The 22,601-nt window shown below is 39.5% G+C and overlaps 1 protein-coding gene across 41 annotated transcripts in view; it reads right to left on the bottom strand.

The window, feature by feature from the left end:
* itpr1b (inositol 1,4,5-trisphosphate receptor, type 1b) overlaps positions 1 to 22,601 on the bottom strand; it is a 122,479-nt gene that overhangs the window by 77,535 nt on the left and 22,343 nt on the right. For 19 of the 41 annotated variants that reach the window (XM_083533452.1, XM_083533430.1, XM_083533441.1 and 16 more), the window contains exons 4-31: positions 21,579 to 21,694; positions 20,827 to 20,913; positions 20,559 to 20,717; positions 17,896 to 17,994; positions 17,535 to 17,618; positions 17,216 to 17,362; positions 16,980 to 17,087; positions 16,507 to 16,551; positions 16,345 to 16,374; positions 15,076 to 15,230; positions 10,398 to 10,497; positions 10,124 to 10,284; positions 8,988 to 9,129; positions 8,681 to 8,839; positions 6,457 to 6,629; positions 5,966 to 6,085; positions 5,044 to 5,238; positions 4,637 to 4,888; positions 4,299 to 4,440; positions 4,046 to 4,199; positions 3,737 to 3,930; positions 3,162 to 3,342; positions 2,943 to 2,994; positions 2,671 to 2,836; positions 2,282 to 2,452; positions 1,724 to 1,795; positions 1,256 to 1,393; positions 963 to 1,088 (exon numbers count right to left, since the gene is read on the bottom strand). In XM_083533452.1, coding sequence (XP_083389578.1) covers positions 963 to 1,088; positions 1,256 to 1,393; positions 1,724 to 1,795; positions 2,282 to 2,452; positions 2,671 to 2,836; positions 2,943 to 2,994; positions 3,162 to 3,342; positions 3,737 to 3,930; positions 4,046 to 4,199; positions 4,299 to 4,440; positions 4,637 to 4,888; positions 5,044 to 5,238; positions 5,966 to 6,085; positions 6,457 to 6,629; positions 8,681 to 8,839; positions 8,988 to 9,129; positions 10,124 to 10,284; positions 10,398 to 10,497; positions 15,076 to 15,230; positions 16,345 to 16,374; positions 16,507 to 16,551; positions 16,980 to 17,087; positions 17,216 to 17,362; positions 17,535 to 17,618; positions 17,896 to 17,994; positions 20,559 to 20,717; positions 20,827 to 20,913; positions 21,579 to 21,694 — 3,728 coding nt within the window. Of the gene's footprint in view, positions 1 to 962; positions 1,089 to 1,255; positions 1,394 to 1,723; positions 1,796 to 2,281; positions 2,453 to 2,670; positions 2,837 to 2,942; positions 2,995 to 3,161; positions 3,343 to 3,736; positions 3,931 to 4,045; positions 4,200 to 4,298; positions 4,441 to 4,636; positions 4,889 to 5,043; positions 5,239 to 5,965; positions 6,086 to 6,456; positions 6,630 to 8,680; positions 8,840 to 8,987; positions 9,130 to 10,123; positions 10,285 to 10,397; positions 10,498 to 15,075; positions 15,246 to 16,344; positions 16,375 to 16,506; positions 16,552 to 16,979; positions 17,088 to 17,215; positions 17,363 to 17,534; positions 17,619 to 17,895; positions 17,995 to 20,558; positions 20,718 to 20,826; positions 20,914 to 21,578; positions 21,695 to 22,601 lie in introns of all 41 variants that reach the window. The other 22 variants (XM_083533443.1, XM_083533445.1, XM_083533455.1 and 19 more) reach the window with 8 other exon arrangements.

Raw genomic sequence — 22,601 nt, 5'->3', positions numbered from 1 at the left:
ATTCAGAGATCCTCACTGAACTTCTGGAGAGAGTTTGCTGCACTGAAAGTAAAGGGGCTGAATAATTTTGCACGCCCAATTTTTCAGTTTTTTATTTGTTAAAAAAGTTTGAAATATCCAATAAATTTCGTTCCACTTATGATTGTGTCCCACTTGTTGTTGATTCTTCACAAAAAATTACAGTTTCATATCTTTATGTTTGAAGCCTGAAATGTGGCAAAAGGTTGCAAAGTTCAAGGGGGCCGAATACTTTCGCAAGGCACTGTGTGTGTGTGTGTGTGTGTATATATATATATATATATATATATATATATATATATATATATATATATATATATATATATATATATATATATATATCTCTATCTCACATGCTGCACATATACTTACTTATTTGCACTTGTCAATTTTCACAGTTTATACTATTTGCACTTCTGTTTGATGCTAAACTGCTTTTTTTTTTACTATGCAATGCCAGTTAAGTTGTATCTATCGAACAAACTATCAAGTGTTTTGCAATATATGAACACAATTAGTATCATTGTACCAAAGTCAGTAAAGACACCTAATATGAAGTAGTATTGTTTATTTATTATTTTATTATTATTGCCAGTGTATAGTATTATAGTATAGCTAGTATTAGGCTAGGAGTAGAAGCATGATCTGAGCACTAGCTGTTTTTTTACTAATATACTCAGTGTTTTCTGTTTTCATAAAAAAACATGCTACACGTTTATTTATTTCTTATCACTACAACCGTTTTTGTACATGTGTTTAGTCTTTTGTCACATAAATAGCTCACTGGTCATGGAAAAGTGTTCCATTGCAGATTACCAGAAGGTCTTATCAAACTTATCAGGCATATCAGGACATGCCCTAGATGCTGGATAACCCATAAGAGTTCCCCATGAATGCCTACCAGGACTTTTTTCCACAACCAGCAAGATGTTGCATGAACTCACCCCTGGATTGAGGAAGAGGTTAATGTGCTTGTGGAGCAGCGCTTGATTCTGCTGGTTCCCAGCACAGAAGTTCTGGAGGAACTCGTGAGCCAGCTTCATGATCTCCTGCATTCTAACATCCTCGCCCTGCCAATACAAGCACACTCTCATCAACACAATTAGATTTTTGTGTATATATATATATAATTTTTTTTTTATAATTTTTTTTTTATCTTATTATATCTTAATCAGCAGCAAAATCTTACCACATCCTGATACCCGTAAGATTCACCAGAAATCATAAGAAATCTTACCTTCTCGTAGGGGATCTGAAGTAGCTCAAGCACCACCGCATGAGCTCCCATGTTCCTCAGCAGTCGCTGCTGCTGTTTCTTACTTTTCTTTCCCGATGCTCCTTCGTGAACACACAACTTGCTGAGCCTTATTAGGATCTTCACAGAAGAAAAGTGAGAAAGAGAGAGTTTTCACATTCTGCAAATGATCACTTTAGATCGAGGAAATTTGAACAAAATTTGAACAAAAGAGCATGAAAAGCAGCATCAACGTACATGTGCACTGTTCTAAAAACATGCTTCATATCAGCGCAATACCTTCCTTCAGCATTAATTTTTTCATGGTGTTTGTAGGGTTGTATTAGCAAGTAACAACTACTCCAGCACTGTGTAATGTAGGTGTCAGTGAGTGTGTGTGTGTGTGTGTGTGTGTGTGTGTGTGTGTGTGTGTGTGTGTGTGTGTGGACTATAGAAATAAGGCACATTTACCTCCTTGACAACCCTGTAATTATAGCTGCTTGTGCATTCTGTTTTACTATTCTCCACGCCACTTGAGTCACCCTGCATAAAGAGTGACAAAGAAAACAGTCCACTTTCAAACACAGTAATTATTTAACAGCAATTAAAAAATTTGTGTAGCGGCGGCAAAAATCACGGCGAATACAAGAAAAAAAAAATAAATAAATAGAGGTTGCTGGGTTTTTTTTGTTTATTTTTTTCCCAGGTCAATATGGACATTAAATTAAGTGATTTAAATTCCTGGGCTCGAATCCCAAATCTCACAAATACTGCTCCTGTATGAATAATTTAAAAACGGTTACCCTGAGAAGTGTGAACATGATTCTATAGTAATCAATAATTCAACACACACATGAAAAGATCTATACACTGTTAACCGACGTATATTTCGCAAGGAATGTATTTGATCAGATCCACGGAACGTTTATGTTCTTGAGTCTAAATCATGTTAAAATAGAAGTTAATATCTTGGGTGGGTCTCAGGGATGTAGCAATGGGGTCGTATTTATCGTTTTCATAAAGTTCAACCTTCTTTTTGAGGTCGGATTCAACCGGACCATCGCCTCCGTCCAGCGCATCGTCCCCCTGGCGCTTATACACCCACAGCTCAGACTTCTCCACGATGGAGCGCAGCTGGTCTAGGTCAGACTTTATCTGCTTGTAGTTATCGACATCCTGACTAGTCACTAGGAGCTGGACCTGAATAGAAGGAGGGGGAGAGAGAGAATTTGAGGGGACAGAAAGTTTGAATTTGCACGAGTACAGAAACAAAGAAAAAAGGGAAAGGGAAAGTATTGTGTTTCAGTGTTTTATTTAGACACGTACGGACCCAGCGGTAACACAAAACCTCTGTGAAAGCTGAGTGTGTGTGTGTTGTGTGTGTGTGTGTGTGTGTGTGTGTGTGTGTGTGTGTGTACCTGTTTGAAAGCCATGAGCACTTCTTGTCTCTGGCTGAAGTGTCTGAAAAGTAGGTGTAAAGCCCCAGACACCAGCGGAGGGTAGTCATGCATGGTGAGGTGCAGAAGAACTCTCAGGAACGTTCTGCCTCCGTGGTCATCTAGGTCTAGTGGTGTGTTTTCGTCGCTGGAGTAGGTATCAACACAGAATATCTTTAAAGTGCCACAACAAACCACTGTGTATGTAGAAATACTAATAAAAAGGTTTTTGATGGTTTGTGGCATCGTCATACCTAGCACCGAAAATCCCCTCAGCCTGCTCTTCAATTTTCTCAAAATCTAGTGCTGTGGAAGGCAAAAATGGACAAGAAATGAAACACGGTATAAGAACTAAAACAAAATTTTAAAAAATTGCCGTTAGGAGCTAAGCATGCGGTTCACACCAGTAAGCATGCGGTTCACACCACTAAGCATGCGGGTCACAACAGTAAGCATGCGGTTCAAGCTTTCACCTGGTATACTATTAGGACCATCCCCATTAGTGGTAGCTGTAGTAGTAGCATTAGCATTAGTGTTACCATTAGCATTAGGATTAGCCAGAGTGTCGGTCTGAGCATTGCTTCCGTCAAATTCTTTTTTAAAAATGCACAGCAGGCAGGAGATCCTGTAGTCCAAGCGCACATTCAGGATAAACTACAAAAGTGAAAAAGAAAAAAGCGAGGGTTTTAAATGGAACGGTGCGTTTAACATTCATTCTACCAAATCTACTCATTCAAGAACCTGTTTCCAGTCTGCACCTGTAAAATACTCTCCATATAAACACCACCACCCTTTATACGAGGTGGTATCAAAAAGTTTCGAGATTAGTTTTATAACACAACAAAAGATGGCAGCACGAGGCTGCACGCACAATCACAGGGAGCACCGACCTTCATAAGAAGCTGTGCAACTATTATAGTGGTCTATTTTAAAGGTGATAGTGTTGATAAATAATGTACTCACTTGTACTTGAGTTTTGAAACTTTCTGGTATCACCTCATACATATCTAAAATTTTATCCATGTACACACACACATGGACATGTTACCTGGAGGATCTCGATGATTTTCAGCTTTGTGTCCATTACCAGAATGTCCTCCTTTTCAGGCTCGATCTGGGTTTTGCCCACCTCTCCGTCAGGGGGTGTTGTTGGGGTAGAGGGCAAGAATCCGCCCCCCCGTAGCACAACCTGGGTCATCAGTTCCCCAACACCATGGATAGACCGCATAACATTACTACCTGCTGAGAAATATCACAGATCAGTGAACACCTCTGATTACATCTTTTATAAAAATAATAAATACAAATTTACTACTATTTTACAATGCGTTTGAACAGGCGACAGATCAAACGCCACCTTTGTTCTCGTCGCCTTTCTCCATTTTGTTGATGGGATAAATGGTGCTGACATGCACACAGTCTAATATGGCTAGCAGGATCTTGGTCAGCCGCAGAAGGTCGCTGAAGTTGTAGAAGCCAAAGTAGATGAGGTTCCTCGCCAGGTTTACGACCTGCACTGGACAAAATAACAGATTCAGAGGCACGCTCAAAAACAAAGAACAATAAAAGGTGAAATGGGTTGTAGAAAGAGAGAGCCTGTGGAAACTCGCCTCGAACGTGAGTTTGTTTTTCTCCTTGTCTGAAAAGGGGATGTTTTGACAGACCACGATTCTCAGATAATTCTCCACAAACTCCATAGTGAGAGCGAAACGCTCCTTAATTTCATCTCTGCTAGTGCCGTCATTATCGTAACTGACATGTAGAAAAACAACAGTGTTAGAATCACACATTTTTGATTTTGATCTTTTTTTTTTTTTTACTTTTTGTACCCAAAACACAAAGCATTTGTAGATTTTTTCACTGAGAAATTTAAGAAATATATATATTATAATAGTAATATATACAATATTTCTACTTTTACACAGAAGCTCATATGAAATTGTCGTACTCATCAATGGCGATCTTGGAGGGGATCTCGGACCACAGGCGGGCGTATTTAACAGGTGTAACAGGCTCCTGGGGGTCACGATCCACATGCATGTGCAGCATGAGGCGGCAAAAGGAAGCACGCAGGTCATACGGGAGGTCCTCGTCCGACATGCAGCGCAGGATCAAGTCCACATCCAGCTGACCTGAGATTTTGTTGATGGCCAGGTACTGGCGGTCGAGGCACATGCGAGCGAACAAGTTTAGCTGGTACCTGAGAATAATAGTAATAAAAATCCGCCCCTAAATTTGTCTCATGTCCATCACCACATTTTAATATCTTGCATTTACGCTTTTCTACTAACGTTTCTGAAGCGCACTTATTTATGTTTGTTTGCACGTTCTGTGAACCACTCGTGCAAATACTACCTGTAGTAACTGACAACCTCCTGGTCTTCCTTCTGGCCTTCCTTGGCATCCTGTGCCAACTCCCTAATGCTCTTGCTGCGGATTTCCTTCCCGCTGTCTTTCCAAAACAACCACACCTCTTCCACATCTTCCTCCGTCTCCAGAGGAGGCTCTCCGACATTCAGAGAATCGATCTCAAACCGAGACAACACGAGTCTGAGGGAAAGTGAGAGGGAAAAAAAAAGAATAAACCGGCCCGACAGTATTTTTTTTATTTTATGGAAATATTTTGCAATTAGAACTATATTGGAAAATCATGTTTTCAGCAGCATATTGACATACACAAGGGTTTTTATATATTATATTATATATATATATATATATATATATATATATATATATATATATATATATATATATATATATATATATATATATATATATGGCAAATTAAAGATCTAGACAAAGATACAGGTAGTAGGGTTTCTGTAGTTTTCACAAAGTCAAATGTACGACATTCTTTAGACCTTTTTAAAACCATTGATAATGAAATGTACGACCTATTTGAAGACATGACAGACAAAAATGTATACGTTTTTAGCAACTGGCCTTAGCCAAGCCCTAAATTTTTTTAAGCCAGGTATCGCTAAACTTGCACTTCCCCATAGATGAAAAAAAAAATCCGTTCTCAGTCTGTGGTACAGAACAAGAGAGATTCGCTCCAATAACAGAAAGCTGACTGGCTGTTGGACCAGTGAAAGACAGAACTTAAGTGCAGTGGGAGCATTTTAATGAGCATTAAAAGTAAGTCCATTACATGGACATCGTAAAATTAAGACCTGTTTAAAATGATTTAATACCCAGAACAACGGATTTAGACTTTAAAATCTGGCTTTTTAACACTACACAGAAACCCTGGGTAGTTTCACACACAAGAGCTCACTTGGTTTCTATAAGGATGTCTGCATTAGCAGGGTCCAGCACTGCATTGCAAATCAACTCCTGTGTTACTGGGATGGACTTGTTCATCGACACGCACAGATCAGAGAGGTAATCCAGAAACCTGTGTTCACACACATAAAAACAATAAAACAAAGTATGGAGATTTCTGACCACTTCTATTCTATTTACAGATATTAAAATCAAACCCGGTGTACAGTTTTATCTTTTTTATTTTTGCTCTATTCTGTGTTACTTTCATCATTTTTTTTCTTCAAAACCTTTTATTACATTCGCTTTGTTTAGACTATAAATCGCAAAACAGACAGTCATCACTGTGTTTGATTATAAACACTTTAAGCACACCCTGTCCTTTCCCCAATGTGTTTATTTCTTTTATTTGTTATGAATGGGTGATTATTCGTTTTCCATTTTCTCTCCTTTTTTTAAGCATCTCTTCATGCACATGCCAGCTCTGCCCCTTAGGCCTCTCACCTAGGCTCACGGTTCTTTCTCACGAGGCTGACGAAGGTGTCAATCTCGGCTGCGGTGATGTGCTTCTCCAGCAGCTTGCGGTTGTTGTGTAGGAGCGCCGTGATGGTGTCCTCGGCCAGCACGTCATAGCCGATCTGCTTCTGCATGAACCGGAATTGTTTGGCAATGTATTCCTGCAACAAGGGAAGGGAATTTTAAGGTCAGCATCAATACTCAACATCAAATCAACCACACTTAAAACAGCCAAAAAAATTAAATAAATAAGGTCCTCGTGTCCTCAGGCCTGTCTAAAGCAAAAGCAAAATACAGCATTGGACAGTTGCAGCATTTTGGCAGACCCCTTTATCCAGAGCGGCTTACATTTATCTCATTTATACAGATGAGCAGCTATGGGGTTAAGGGCTTTGCTCGGGGGCCCAGGAGTGGCAAGATGGTGTGGCTGGGATATGAACTCACAACCTTCGGATCCAAAGTCTTAACCACCTCCTGTTACATGTCCTGATCGGATTGCTTAGTAAGTTTCCTTTTCTAATGTTGTGTCCTTGAAACATGTACCTGAAAGCTCTTTTTTTTTGTAAGTTGCTTTCATCAGTGACAAGGACATTCACTTTAATTTCAACACTTTACTTGCACTACGTGGTTCCGTAAGTCTCCAGTACCGTGTCAATGCGGACTGTACGTGACATGGCAGTGTGAGTGGAACCGCGACTAGACATTACCTAGACGTTTTATTTATTGAACCTATAAAACTATTCTCTATAATATGCTACAGCACCAGATAAGAGGTTATTACAGACCACCAGATGCTGTCAGACTCAGGAACCTTTGCTAACCCTTGAGGTAGAGATAAGGTCTATACATCTTGGCCAGGACAAAGCACAAGACAAAGAATCTTTGGTCAGATAACCTCTGCAGAGTTCAGACAACAGCCGCGTCACAATTTAACAATCACCGCTCAAAAAAATCCTCTCAAAAAGGAATCCGTGGTTCAATTTCTGTGTAGGCCAAGTTTACAAAAATGTCCTGCTGGGTGACACAGAGCAAAATCATACTTTGTTATTCTGTAAATGAGAAACAGGAAGTATTTGTCCTCAGAGTCTGACTCGGGTCTGTTTTTTTGGTTTTTAAATACATTTTTGCTTTTGGCGTTTCTGGAGTAAGCACTGTAAAAGAGTTAGCGATCGTTGGTCATAGAGGCAAATAGAGTTTAATTAAAGTAAAACCATGTGTGATCAAAGTAAACTCCATCTTACAAGACCGAAACTTCATCATGCATGCTAGCTTTATAGTCAGACGCTTTGTGGTACCTTTTGCGGCCTGTTATCTGTCACTCGCTCTTATCGAGTTTCTAAGTAAGCATAATCTCACACCTTCAACAGCTAAAAAAAAATAATTTTATATTTAACCTTCACAAACAGAACTAATTAGGGCAGCTTTAATGTAAACATATGTGGATGCAAGATATATTGCCAAATAAGAGCTGAACTACATCTGCTTAGTCCTACATGAGATGCCTGATTGGTGGAAGTGCACATGCTTGGGTTCAGCTGTGCAAAAACATTACTTTGTTAAACTTACCTTATTAGCTTAATAAAATACTGTACAAAGCAGGTCTTTAGCTGTTTTTCATCCATTAACTGTCTGTAGCTCCCACTCAACGGATTCTAACACAGTTACTTGCCGGCAAAGCCAAAACCAGAGCAACCCCCTAGCTTACCTTCTAGGAAACACAAGGAAAATATGTAGTATGTTCTCATAATGACTGTAGACCCACACACAAATCCTGATTAACTCCAGGGGCGTATGGTGAAGACTTACATCATATAAGTCAATATGGATGTGTGTAAGTGTAAATGTGTATGACATGCTATATCATGTCTGAGGTTTAAGCTAGAACACTGTTGTGACCTTGAGCAAGACCCTCTGTGCTCCAGGGGTGCTGCATCATGGCTGACCCTGCACTCTGACTCCAGGTTTCTCACAAGCTGGGATATGCCAAAAAAGAATTTCACTGTGCTGCAATGTACAAAAGGTAAACGAAATATGCTACCTTGCTGAGGGGCCCTAAGAGTGGCAGACTGGAGATACCTGGAACTTGAACCTTTGACCAACTGATCAGTAATCCAGAGCCTTAACCACTGAACTACCACCTCCCCTAAAAAAAAAAGAAGCCACGGGTAATTTAAAACTAAGCGATTGAGGAGGACACTGTAGTGACACCCACCTGGTTCTTCCTGTAGTCCTGCTGGGAATGACGGAGCACTCTGTAACATAGCCGACAGATGTGTCTAAAAGGGGCGTGTCTCTGATCGCCAAGCTCCTCCAAACGGAGCATGGGCCCGTCACCACTGTCTGTAAACGGAGCCTGCAGGAGCTTAAAGATCTTTTCAGGGAGAAGAAAAAACAGCATCAACCCTGACATATACACAATAATACACACAATCATTGATACGATGTGTTCTCATCTTGGTGTGTACAAATGCAAATAGGTCATTTAAAAAAGTGTAATGTGCTGTAAAATGAATCTGTACCTGTTTGAGAATGTTCTGTTCCCGCATAAGTTTCTGGCGTTCACGATTCGGCTTGTTTACCATAATCTCCAGCACATCTTGCCCACTGTTAGGGATGTCTACTACAAAGAACACCAAATCCTCTAGAAGCTTGGTCACAAACCTGCACAAACACAAAGGGAACATGGACCATTGGCTAACCAAGGTAGGAGCAGTTATTTTAGCAGCTAAAACTGTAAAAATAAAACAAAATGTTTTAAAATTGATCAAAAATCCAAAATTTACCAAAGAACAAAATCCATGATAATACTATTCTTGATTGAATTACAATCAACATACGAACAAGATGAAAAGTTTTGCTTGTGGTATCAGGCCAGAGAATGATCACCTATAGCACGCAGCACATAAAAAAGCAGGACTCTAAATGTGAGCTGATTACAAACCATGGCCCAATTTGTTTCTACACTCCTGTGAGTGAATAGCCATACAAGTTTAAAGTCCTACGATTGTACAAGGTAACAATAAGCATTATTTAGCACGCCCGTTTTGTTTAGAAATGTATAATTGTTATGCTCTCCAAACATCTCTCTCTAGTGCTGGTTTCAATTCGAAATAAGTCCAGCAGAAGCAGGATGGCCCTCAGGGCCAGAAAAATGATTACTTTCGATTCTGACATGCGCCTGTTATTGACATATCAATTACTATCACACCAACACATTTATTTAGCCAAAAGTATTCTCGCTGTTTTACTGATTTGGACAGGAATTACTGTGTTCATTTTACTGCAGTCGACAGAGAAAATTATACACACAGATTTCCTTGCCATTTACAAACAGTATATGAAGCTCGAGGCTAACTAGGTATTAGAAATATAGAGAAAACACATTAAAAACATACATTCTTGATTGAATAGATTGATTCACTGCATAGCCAAACAGACAGAAAAAAAACCATAAAAAAAAAAAACTTAATTCAGTCTGATCTCATAATTACAAGTCAGCTATTTAAATAGTTAAGCCTGGTTTTTAATCCTTAAAATTAAACAGAAAAGAAAAACCTGTCTTTTGAGTATAACACACTTGATTACTGGTATAAACATATGACCTATTGCATCATAGCACATTTAAACTTCCCCCACTCAAGCCGTAGGGGCCTACCTCCTTTCGTTTTGTGTAATTGTGCCCTTCTCCAGTTTACCAGCGATAGACGCCAACACTTTACTGGCATCATTGGCAAAATCCAAGTCCCTGACCTCAGCAGGGGGGACGGGCACGATAGCAAAGGCCTCCTTGTCTTCTTTGATAGCCGACGTGCCGATCTTAATAGAGAGGAAGAACAGATTTCATTCAGAGGACCTGCTTTAAGGTTAATAAGTGCTTTTCGTTTAACATCGCCGGATCATCGAAGCAATAAAGAGAGGGAGAAATTTACCCGAAGCATGACCGGTTTTTCTTCCTCTTTGTCGATGGGGTTGTTGGTGCTGTGGACCCATGTGTTTGTGCACAGGTGCCGCAGTCGCACGTACGAGTTCCTAAAGAAAGCGGTCAGAATTACAGACTCCAGTCCACAAGACCTGTAACTCTATATATACTAAATACTGCCAAAAGTATTGGGACACCCGCCTTTTCCCTGCCATATGTGGTGCTTCTTTAAACTGTTACAACAAAGCTGGAGAGACATCAAAAACTGTTCCAGCATGACAATGCCCCTGTGCACAAAGCAGGCGCCATGAAAATATCGTTTACATAGTTTGGAGAGGAAGATCTTGAGTGGCCTGCTACTCTGCTCTGATCTCGACCCTACATTCCAAAACATGTGGATCATTGAGAAGAATGGAAGGAATTATAAGAGCAAATTGGGACTAAAGGTGGAATGCGATGCTCAAAAAACACTTACCATAGTAATGACTAGGTGTCCACAAACTTTTGGCAATAAAGTTTATATACAAACATTTCATTTCAGACTTTTTACACCATAAATCACAAAGTCTGAACAATCAGAGTTATGGCCGATGAGGAAAGAAAACAACAAAAATAAAAATCAAACACCACGAGACACAAAGATCATATCAGGCGAGTCGAGCGGCAGCACAGCGAGTTACTGCTTGAACAAGCAAAGCACAGATCCGCTCAGTGCTTCTGTCCTCAAGGCAGCAGGTCATGACCTAACAGAAAGAGCTGGTAAACATGTTTACATTGAATAATTAATTTACGCTACGTGGTGCTTTTTGTATAGGCGGATCCATAAATGTGAAATTGCTTTTTAAAGAAATACCACTTTCAGTTGTCATGTTCAATATAACAACACAGAAGTGTGTTTCACACAGTGCCGACACTCGTACAGAGAGATAGCTGCCGGATAGGAAGGTATTTCAACAGCCACTCATGGCTTGAGCAATTCATTTCAACCGGTTGGCGCATTTCGGATTTGCTCGAGGGAAAGCCACCCGGTGTAGAGGAAGCGGTCATGTGAGGGTCTCTGAGAATCATTAAGTCAAGAACACATGGGGTGAGGTGGCAGAAAGCCCTTTTAGATGCCTGCACCACCCCAGTGAGACACATGTGACTCGGATTATGGTGTGAAGACAAGAAAATTAAGGCAGGAAATTCAAAAGAGAGAGAGAGAGAGAGAGAGAGAGAGAGAGAGAGAGAGAGAGAGAGAGAGAGAGAGAGAGAGAGAGAGAGAGAGAGAGAGAGAAACACTGCTGTATGATCGACTTACTGAGCAAACAAGGTTTTCTAGATCGCTATTAAGGTCAGCCAGGGTAGATAATTAATTAACCATTTTAACCCACCCATGGCATTGCTCCCAAACCCGAGGTCTGAGAATGAACCACCAGGGAATTTTTTTGATCTTCAAATCCTTATAAGAGGCTTTTATGGGAAATTCTTCAGAAGCTGAAATTGGCATCAAGATGCGTTCAGACAAGACCCAGATCACCTAATGTGTGTATTTAAGCAAATGTTAGTTGCACAATCCTTATATAAACTCTGAGAATTTATGGCGCTTACTCAAACACTCACTCTCACACACGCACACACACCTGCCAGTTATCAAAGCCTGTATTGTTCTGATCCTGCACCTACGCGTCAGTGTGCAAACACATCCTCTTGAAGGACTACAGCGCCTCCCATCACTTACCGACCTCTCTATTTTTTTTTTCATCACTAAATTGGCAGACAAACAATCACACATACATAGAGTGACCCTAACTAACCCTCCACCTCATCCTTGATGACCCAAAAGGCAAAGAAATATATGTACGGACATACACGCGCACACACACACACACATAAAAAAATAAAAAATGGAGCTTCGGACCACCAGCATGAACATCAGACACTAGCTGTATTTAGGGCAGGTTGCAGAATGGGGCACCTCATCAACAGGCTTACCTTAGTGTGTGTGTGTGTGTGTGTGTGTGTGTTCTATGGGTGCTTTCAATAATTAGTCACGCCTAAAGCTCTTCTTCGTGCCAAGAGGGGTTTGTGTGAGCACAAGAGTGGGAATTTTGCAAGACAGACGTCGTGCAGATTACAACGTGACACACACCGCTTTTCTTATCTTGTGAACTAATCACAAGATAAGACCACACCAATCTTTCACACACACACACACACACACACACACACACACACACACACACACACACACACACAGAATCACAACTAAGCTTATCAATGCATCTACTAGCCACAGTAGATCATAAAATTCTTATGCTCAAAGCATAAAAGGAAGGATGAGAGGAACTGGAGCAGTATTAATAGTGTGGTATGCTGAAAGCCCTCGAGCTTAGTTCTCTTCACACACACACACACACACACACACACACACACAAAAGCACTTAAACATATTCCTTAAGGAATATTCAGAGCCTCACATAACACACACACAAAATCATTAACAGATCATAAAAAGCGTAGTTTCTAATCATAGTTAATTTTTTTTTCTGATCCTGAAACTCTGAATTGAATAAAAATGAAAAACATTTGAACAGGAGCCCAAGGTAGGGTTGATTAGATAGGAATCCCTTGCACGTATAACTGCAACCAGGTTGAAATGCAGCAGGGGAGCTGACGTGCCTGAAAGCGGGATGCGGAGGCGCATCTCCGAATCCTGATCAGCCACACTCAGAGCTCGGAATCTGCTTCAAATTCAATAGTCACGCTGCAACACAAGGCCGACTGCGTCACCCGAGGATACTTTCCAGATGATCGGCAATATAAATACAGCACGTTGCGTAACATCTGGCAAGCACTCGCCATCGGGAGACGAGACGAAATTAAACAGGATGAACCCGAGCGGAATGGTGACCGCGGTTTCCCGCCTTCACTGAAGGTGGGACTTTCCTGACTTTTTTCACATGATGAGGTCAGAATTCAGTGGAAGACTTAAGGAGGGTATGTGCTAGTAAATGCTCTTGTACACCAACACACACGTGCACATGCACGTACACACACACACACACACACACACACATTCCCTCTCCCGCCCACATGTATTCCCGCAAGCAGGATGATGCATGTAAACCAAACTTGGATACATTGGAATTTAGTAAAGGTGCATATTTGTGTGTGTGTGTGTGTGTGTGTGTGTGTGTGTGTGTGTGTTGTCTTTAAATAAAATATGAGTCACTGGCTCTCAGGAGACAAGAAAATGCTTGGCATGAGGTAATGAAACTCACAGGATCAGAGACGTACTGTGCATAATGCATAATGCTTGCAACACACACACACACACACACACACACACACACACACACACACACACACACACACACACACACACACACAGGTCAGGCCTAAACATGTTCTAAATGATATAAAATGTAGACTTTAATTACATAAGCTGCTATTTTAATAATTTAATAATAATAATAATAACATTAATAAGAAGAAGACATACTAAAATGTTTATACAGTGAATAAATAGCTATAAGATGATCATCAATAAAATGTCTTTCCTGGTCACGGGTGTATTTTTAAACCGCTACGGCGATTAGATCTCGGTTTGTTTACTCAACGAAGAAAGCGGTAATGCTGGTCAGTTATTCTCTCTCCCTCCCTTCCTCCCTCTAATTATCCATCCATCCATCTATGAATCCATCCATCCACACATCTGCTTCCCTCTCACCCTGCCCCGTGGTGTGTCGCTTTGGCTAACACAGAGATTGAGGTCCAAGGTTGTGTCAATTGGAAACTTGCTGACAAGAGACTTATAACAGAAGTGAATTGGCTCACGAGTACCAGTGCCGTCAAGTACAAATCTTTTGTGGAAAAGGTGAAGGTCGTGGTAGGCGGTGCTCTTTTTACCCATGGGGGTGGGGGCCACATTGGGCCAGAAGCAGGAGAGAAAATCGATGAAATATAATCTACAGCGTCAAGTACGCTCTCATGTTTCAGAGTCCTCACTCGGGTGCCGTCGCTCACACTGTAACCCAAATTAACCCCAACTTTTCCACAGCTACTTCCTCCATCAAGATTTTAGACAATCCACAGACCATAAATATATATGGGGCTATCAATTGATTAAAACTTTTTAATTGCGATTAATAGCATGTTTGTCATGAGTTAACTCATAATCGCAACTTTATTGCACATATTTATCTGTTCTAAATGTACCTTAAATTAATACTTTTTACTTTAATACTCAAACATGGCATTGACAAATATCGATGCTTTATGGCTAAATGTATGTTTATTATTAGTAAAACCAAATTCAACATAGAGCATGAAGACAAAATATTCTTTTAAATGTTTTAAAGTATATGCTTTAAAACAAAGGTGTTTTAAATGACGTAAATCATCAGGACACCAAACTAAACTTTTGGCATGTTTCCACACGGATGGTTTTAATTGCAGGATGTGTGCGTCATGGCGTATTTTGTGCTTGATTTGAGACTTTTAGCATTAGTAAAACAAATGTTCAGTGATTCAAAATTATTTATAAAACTAGTGCTGTTAAAATGAGTGTGTTAACGTGTAAATTTTGTCAGCCCTAATATATTTATGTACTTTACATATGCTTAGCAGATTAATAATAATATTAATGATTTTATACATAGAATCCTGTATTAATGTTTGGTGAAAGGGTATCGTGCGATTTCTACCTGGGCACCTGGGAGTCCCCTCCTCTAAGAGTGGTAGGGTCCAGCTCAAATATGGAGGAGATGTCATTGCCGTCAGGGACAGAAATGAGGGTGTACATGACCTTCTCGTTGGGCGTGCGCAGACGACCTCGTAACGCCTCGTGCTCCAAGTCCAGCTGAGACAGAAGACACTTCATTACCATAGAAATTTAGCAACCAAGAAGTCAGCAAACAGCACTGATGTAACACATGTGCACAAACACACAAAGCCATTCGCACATTAAGCTCACTTCAATAAGTGAATCAAACATAGGCGTCAGTGATATTAATCTTTACATGGAAGACTATGTGCCATCTTAATGAACATGCTTAGCCTGGTCTACAATGTGATATTCAAAAAAAGACTGCAGACTGATATAATAAACTAATAAATATTTCTTGGTGGCCATTTGACTTTCAGGTGTCATTCTGCCATCTGCAGGCTGGACTCAGTACTGCAGGTAATGGTTATTTAGCTGAATCACACCACTTTTTATATATGCAAACATTAAACAATTGAAATAAATAAAATAAAAAACAGAATTTCTACATTTTATAAAATAATTGAAATAAAAAATTATTTAAAGAACCATGCTATCTTTAGGCACTTTTTGATTAATAATTAGTGATTCCAGCAAGAACATGTTAAAAAATTCACCCAAACACTTCACACATCTCAATAAAAATCTAAATAAAAAGTATATAAAATCTTAGCCGTGTGCTAAAAATGTACAGTGCACAGATCCAGAGTTACACTATATTGACAAAAGTATTAGGACACCTGACTTTTCCAGCCATATGTAGTTCTTTTCCAAACTGTTACCTTAAAGTTGAAAGCAAAAACAATTGTATAGGATGTGGTAACCTTTTTTTTTATTTTACTAGGGGACAGAAATCTGTTCCAGCATGAGAATGTGCACCAAAGCCGGCTCCTTGAAGATATGCTTTAACATGGGTTGAAATGGAAGATCAACTGCTGTAGAGCTCCAACCCTATTTGAACACCTTTGTGATTAATTTGAATGCTGACTGCAGGCCAGGCCTCCTCACCTCACCTATATCAGTACCTGATTATTGGAGCATCTTACCAGCTAAAGTGAAGGTCGTTAAAACAGCAAAAGTGCACATAAGGATTTTATGGTCAGGTGTCCACTTTTGTCCATATAGTGCATGTGTACAAGCCTTATGAGAAAGAAACATGAACATGGGAAAATTCAGGCACAGGTGGATTTAGCTGACTAACGGAAAGTACCTGGAAGTTAAAGGGAATAAAATCACCCGCCTGGAGCAGAAAACAAGATCCAGCATATATAATTTATAGGAGAAAAGGACTCAAAGACACAAAAGTAGACACATAAGCTGTAAAGACAAAATTTAAACAGGATAAAAAAATATATTAAACGCAGGCACTTACTGAGGAACGAGACTCTTGAGACTCTTCCTCATAATCGGGATTCACCTGAAAACACACGTTAATGATGAGACTGAAGCACTTTCAGATGTCCGAGTATAAACCTGTGGGCTCAAAATGGGTGCCTTTTGACCAAGGCAAACATATTGCTCACATCGGTCACATCGATTGATGTGCATTTTGCTTTTCAGGGGATGTTTACATGTCCATATATTGGCTTTCATTTTTACATAACTGTAAATGGAGCGAACAATCAGCTTCACATTGATCAAAGTCTTACAGGTGAAGGGCTGTGAACTTCCTGAAGTGACTGTAACACTGTGTTAAATTTGTGGTAAGAAAAAGTAAGATAGGAGAGTGTGTGTGCGTGTGTGTGTGAGAGAGAGAGAGAGAGAGAGAGAGAGAGAGAGAGAGAGAGAGAGAGAGAGAGAGAGAGAGAGAGAGAGAGAGAGAGAGAGAGCGGAAGCAGAACACACCTCAGTGCTCGCCTCTGCAGCCAGGTAATGTCCTGTGGCTAAGTGTTTAAACCTGAACAGGCTGTTCCAGTAACCAGCACCACCTCGACATGGGTCATGCTGAACCACCTGAGCGTGTGAGAACACGGAAAAACAGAATCAGATGACGCCAAACAAACCGCATTTAGGTGTCAAATTGAAATGTTAACCAGTGAAGCAGTTTGGAAATAATGACATCAAATGAGGTCTTTACACACCTCTACTTCCCACAGTGCCTTGCTGCTGGTGGCCGAGGTGGCAGACTGGCGTCCGGTGGTTCTCAGAAAGACATAGTGCTTCTTCCTGTAGTCATCACACGTTAGGAACTTCTCCTGTTCGGCATGAAAGAGTCGCACCACATCCCCCTTGTGCGACAAAAAAAAGTCAGAGGAGGGAAACAGGTACGGAAGAAAAGAGCACATTTTAAGAATTATATTTCTCATTATGAAGAAGAGAGCACTGATAAACTACTTTATTTTTACATCTTCAATAATACAACAATTCAAGTCAGATTGTGCAGTGCTTCTCAGTACATACCCCTTTCAGAATGACCTCCTTGTTATCACTCCATTTCATAAACAAAACTATTTTCCAGCTAGTGTTGCAGTTTACTGAATTCACCTGCACGGCACAAAAAAGCTTTATTAAATCGCAAAATAGAAAACACAAGATTGACAAACTCTACTTTTATCAAGACACACAATTAAGTAATATTTCTCATATAAACAAATCTCAAGGGACAAATCTACGCCTCTAGAAAATAAGTAGCCACACAACTAATGTAACTTGTAAAGACATTTCTGTGCCATATCTCAGATCACAGAAGTTTGTGTGAGCACTAATAAATCTCATGGATAAATTAAGAAACTCGTATGCAAGGAGAAAAAGAGGGTTGGACCTCATTGCACCCGGGATTGTCCACCAGCTGATGGCTGCTGGCATGGAGAGGCTGTCCAGCATTTACAGGGTTCAATACCACTTTGTCTCCGATCACAACCTGCAAAGGAATTCACACAGGATTACACAAAATGTTATCCTTCTGTTCCCTAGTTTCAATAGAAACCTGAGATAACATTGGCAGCATTAAACCTCTACAGCATGGGTCCTCAAACTGGGGATGGCGGAGACATATTTTGAAAATTAAAATTTCAAATATCTGTATTTGCTTTCAAACTCAAATTTCCCCTTGGTAATTAACAGAGGTTTATTAATCGGCACCGATAGTGATTTGCTGGAACTATCAGCTATCGGCAAAAAACCATACCGATAGTTTTCCGGCTTCCAGAGAGCGCTATTTATAATTTATAATTATATATTTATTGATAAATACATTCATATTTATTTTATTTTTTTTGGAATAAAGTTCAGTACTATTTTACATTAATTAATTGTTTTTGATCCAGTATCCATTTTGATGGCTATTGGTTGAATAATCAGTTATCGGAATGTACGATCCAATCGGTCGTCATTAACAGAGCCTAATTATTTGATAGATTCCACCACCAACCATATGCATACATAAGTAAATGTTTTGATTTCAATAGCAATAAATATTTTTTTTAAATTTAATTATGATAGTAATAATGCTCTTTTAATAATTTTGTCTATTAACAAGTAATGCTCATTTGTCTGTACGGTGTGGAACTAAATAATAGATAAATCTAGCATTAAAAGGCATAATAAATGCATTTAAAATCCGAATAAAATCTCCACAATAATTCTGCCAGTCACTCCGGCCCGTGTTATTTTCTGTTACAGACCGACCTACAGGAAAGAGCACAGAAGTGGATATTAGGAAAGGCCTAGTAACTCATTTATAAACCTTCTGGAATGCTTCTATATATTTCACTGCAGCTTGTGTTGCATTTAAACAGCATTTTATGCAGGACACTAATAACCCAAGGACTTGTCTCCAGTGTGTTTTTGCTCAAGGAAATCACTGGAGTGTAGAGTGACCCAAGGACCAAAACAGCAAGACAGAGGTAAAACAACACAGATGTAACAGATGATGCATGGACCTGATAAATAAATGAGCTATTCATATTTATGTGGTTGTTTGTTTGGCTGACTCATACTGCCTACACATGTGAAATGAGCAATCTTCGACATATACAACAGACACCATTATCTACATTACATTCCACCTTGTATAATATTTTCTATTCAACCAGTATGAATAATCAGCAGACAACCCTGATGACAGAAGATCTTCAATCTGTTCCAGCTCTCAAGACACGTCACAGGAGTGGGCAGTAAAAAAAAAAATCTGTACTTCTGAGAATCTTTGAAAATCTGAGAAGGTTCACATGGTCACAGCACAGCTGAATAACCTCAGACTACATTGCTAAGTTGAGTTGTTTAAACAGTGAGAGTGGGGGATCATGCTGCAGTTCAACAACACTCATGCACCTGGTATAATTCTATTATATAAAAATGTAATCAAGCAGTACTTAAAGACAACTCCCAGAAAGCATAAAACACCTGTATGTAGGGAAATACCTACAATACCTTCAGTAATCACGTTCCTTCTTTAGAAAATATCTCCACAAATCTCATCAGGACATTAACTATGAGCTGAATGCTCAACATTCATATTAAATAAATAAAGAAAAAAATGGCTGCAATCCTACTAACTATTATTAATTATTACTATGATAAGATTAATTATAATAAAGATTAGTTTATTTTCTTGCCTGCTGCTGTAATAAACAATTATAATAATTATTGTCATTGTGTTTCTTGATGTGTCTGTGTGCTGTGGTGGAGAGAAAGCAAATTTTTCTCCGCCTATGCCGATTTCCTGTGCTTGTTTCAGTCGCAGTTTCAATGCATCGAAAAAAAGTAAGCGCCCACAGATACACAGTCTGGATTCTGATGACCCTATTGTAGTTTTAAAATATCCTAAGTGGAGACCTGGCCTTCTCCCAGCCTACCCTGGAGAATGGTGAACAGTATGGGGTAGTATAGTGTTATTTGTTAACAAATGACAGTAAACAATTGAGCAAAAAAGCTATTTACACTACCGTAATGTATAAACTACACAGTATACACATGTATGTGTTATCGGGCACGTGTACGCCAGTTAGCAAGTGTAAGGCGGAGCATACGCTGCTACGTTTGTAAAACGTTAAATATTTTTGCAATCGTCACTGGAAGTTAAAAAAATCTTAACCGTTGTAACTCAGGGAGCAAATGTATATGTAAAAAATAAATTAATTAATAATTAAATCATATAATATCCATAATATTAATATAATAAGCACATTATTGTTTTTAGTTTAGTGGGTGACCCACCCGGTCCATGGAGAAATAAAAAAAATAAAAGTTGTAACACTGCCTTAGAACGTGCTGTAAATTAGAGCCAAGTATTAAATAGTTCTGTAGTATACACAGAATAATGTCAGATAACATGTGCTATCGTGCATTACTGCAATAAAACAAGCTTAAATTGAATGAGCTGCAGCACTCATAGTGAAGTTATGCAGTCTCTTGTGGGACATAATGAACTGCAGTACACCGTTTTTTTCCAGAAAAATAAAGCGCATAGTGGGGTTTACTTACACTGTCTCCTATAGATCGGAGTTTGTAGAAAGGCTGGATGTAGAACCAGGAGCCCTCGTTTCCAGCTGAGTCCAGAGTGACACGCATGGCGTTTTTCTCCAACAGGGCAGGTAGGCGCTTATTTACTGTCAAGTACTTATTGCTTTTCAGATGCAGCAACTGCAGAACAGAAGCAGCAGGTCATCACACACACACACACACACTTAAAGTTAGAAGGGTTTGATATTTAGGATCGGCGGTCATGGAGCGCCTCATTGATCGGTTTAACCTGAATGACGTTGCCGTACTGAATCACCGACCCCAGCAGCTTCCTGTTCTCAGATTCATTCTGCTTCTTCTCCAGATCTGCTGCATGCTGTAAGACAAGCACATGGTTCATTTAAAAATTATTTTTAATTCTTTATCAACTAGGGATGTGAATCTCCATAACTGAGGCCGATGCAATTTGCATCTCGACGCATTGCCAATTAAATAATACATCAAAAGATACAAATATAGCAGCTACCGGTGTGATGAGACAGAAGAAAATTTCAATTTGATTCGACATGGTGTGATCAAATTCAATACAATGCAAAGGATAAAATGTTTTGCTCTGCAATTCAATATGGTACAGATATTATGTTTTAGTTTGGTTCAGACAGACAGCAAATCATCAATTTGCCTTCTGACTCTCCCTTTTTGGCATTTGTAGTGCACTTTACTGTTCTGTCTGCAGGAAGATGCAGCTCTACCTCTGCTATGTAAATCTATATTCTATGCGATTCTTAGTTGTAGAACAGAAGAGCAAACATCACGGAGACTCCTGTCTGACCTCGTCCGTCAACCTGTCCATCACTTCGCTTCCTTCCTATCAGAACATGTTAAATGTGTCTCTCTAACCAAAACAAGTACACATGTGCCACCTCAGGGGTTCATATCACTGCAGTTCTTCTAAATGTATTCTAAAAATCTTCAGTTTTGTTTTGTTCTTATGTCATAGATTTGAATCGATCTGTGTTTGTTTGGGTGTGTGTAACTCACATGGAGTTTGTTGAGAAGTACTGTGTCTGTAGTGCTGTTGCCACCAGGTTTTGCTGCTTTCCAGAACTGTTTCTGTGCTGAGTATCTATTCATAGGACACAGCTTGAAGAGACAGTCTGTAAACAGAAAAGGGGAAAAAAAAGCAGTCTTGTGACACTACAAACACACAATGCAGGCACATATAGTGATAATGAAACTACCTTTTAGATTTAAGCCACATGTGAAGTTCTGAAAGAGGAGTTGGAAAGTGGAGGGGGTGTGTGATTTTCACATGAACGTGTTAAAAGTGGAAACAGGGGTTGAGGTTTTGATTGTTGGGCCTCATCTGTAAACATGCATGCAGAACATACAAATGTACTGATACAGAGAAGGGGGAGAGAACGAGAGAGAGAGAGAGAGAGAGAGAGAGAGAGAGAGAGAGAGAGAGAGAGAGAGAGAGAGAGAGAGAACAAGAGAGAGAGAGTGAGTTATTGTTGCTGCTAAGGGTGGCCAAACCAGTTATTAGGTTTAGCGGGCTTTCTCACTTTCTCACACAGGGCCATGTAGTTTTGGATTTTGTTGTCCCTCAATAATAAAAACCTTCTTTTAAAAACTGCATATTCACATGTCTTATCATTTACTAATATTTAAATTAATTTAATAATCTGAAACATTAAAGTGTGACAAACATGCAAAAAAAGGGGCAAACAATTTTTCACACTGTGTATATATGAACACATTTTGAGAGATCATATTGGTGCAGGATGTGTGTAAAGCACAATAAATGTGTAGAGAATGTGGGATGAGGGATATACTTATAGTAAAAACATAGTTTCAACATAATCTGTTATGTCCCTCAATTGTATTAAAGCTATAAATTGTATGTAGTTTATGGCTACTGCTGTTACACTAGCACCACCTAGCTGCTTATCTTTTCCGGGGTTTTTTTCTCAATGAGAATGCAGATTAGAATGTGGCTCCTATGATGTATTCATTCATTGGACAGCGCTATTAAATACCTTTCAGATGTTACAGATGAATTTG

Source organism: Silurus aristotelis (assembly GCF_946808225.1).
Source record: "Silurus aristotelis genome assembly, chromosome: 28".
Classification (NCBI taxonomy): domain Eukaryota; kingdom Metazoa; phylum Chordata; class Actinopteri; order Siluriformes; family Siluridae; genus Silurus; species Silurus aristotelis.
This window is presented reverse-complemented; position numbering and strand designations above follow the sequence as displayed.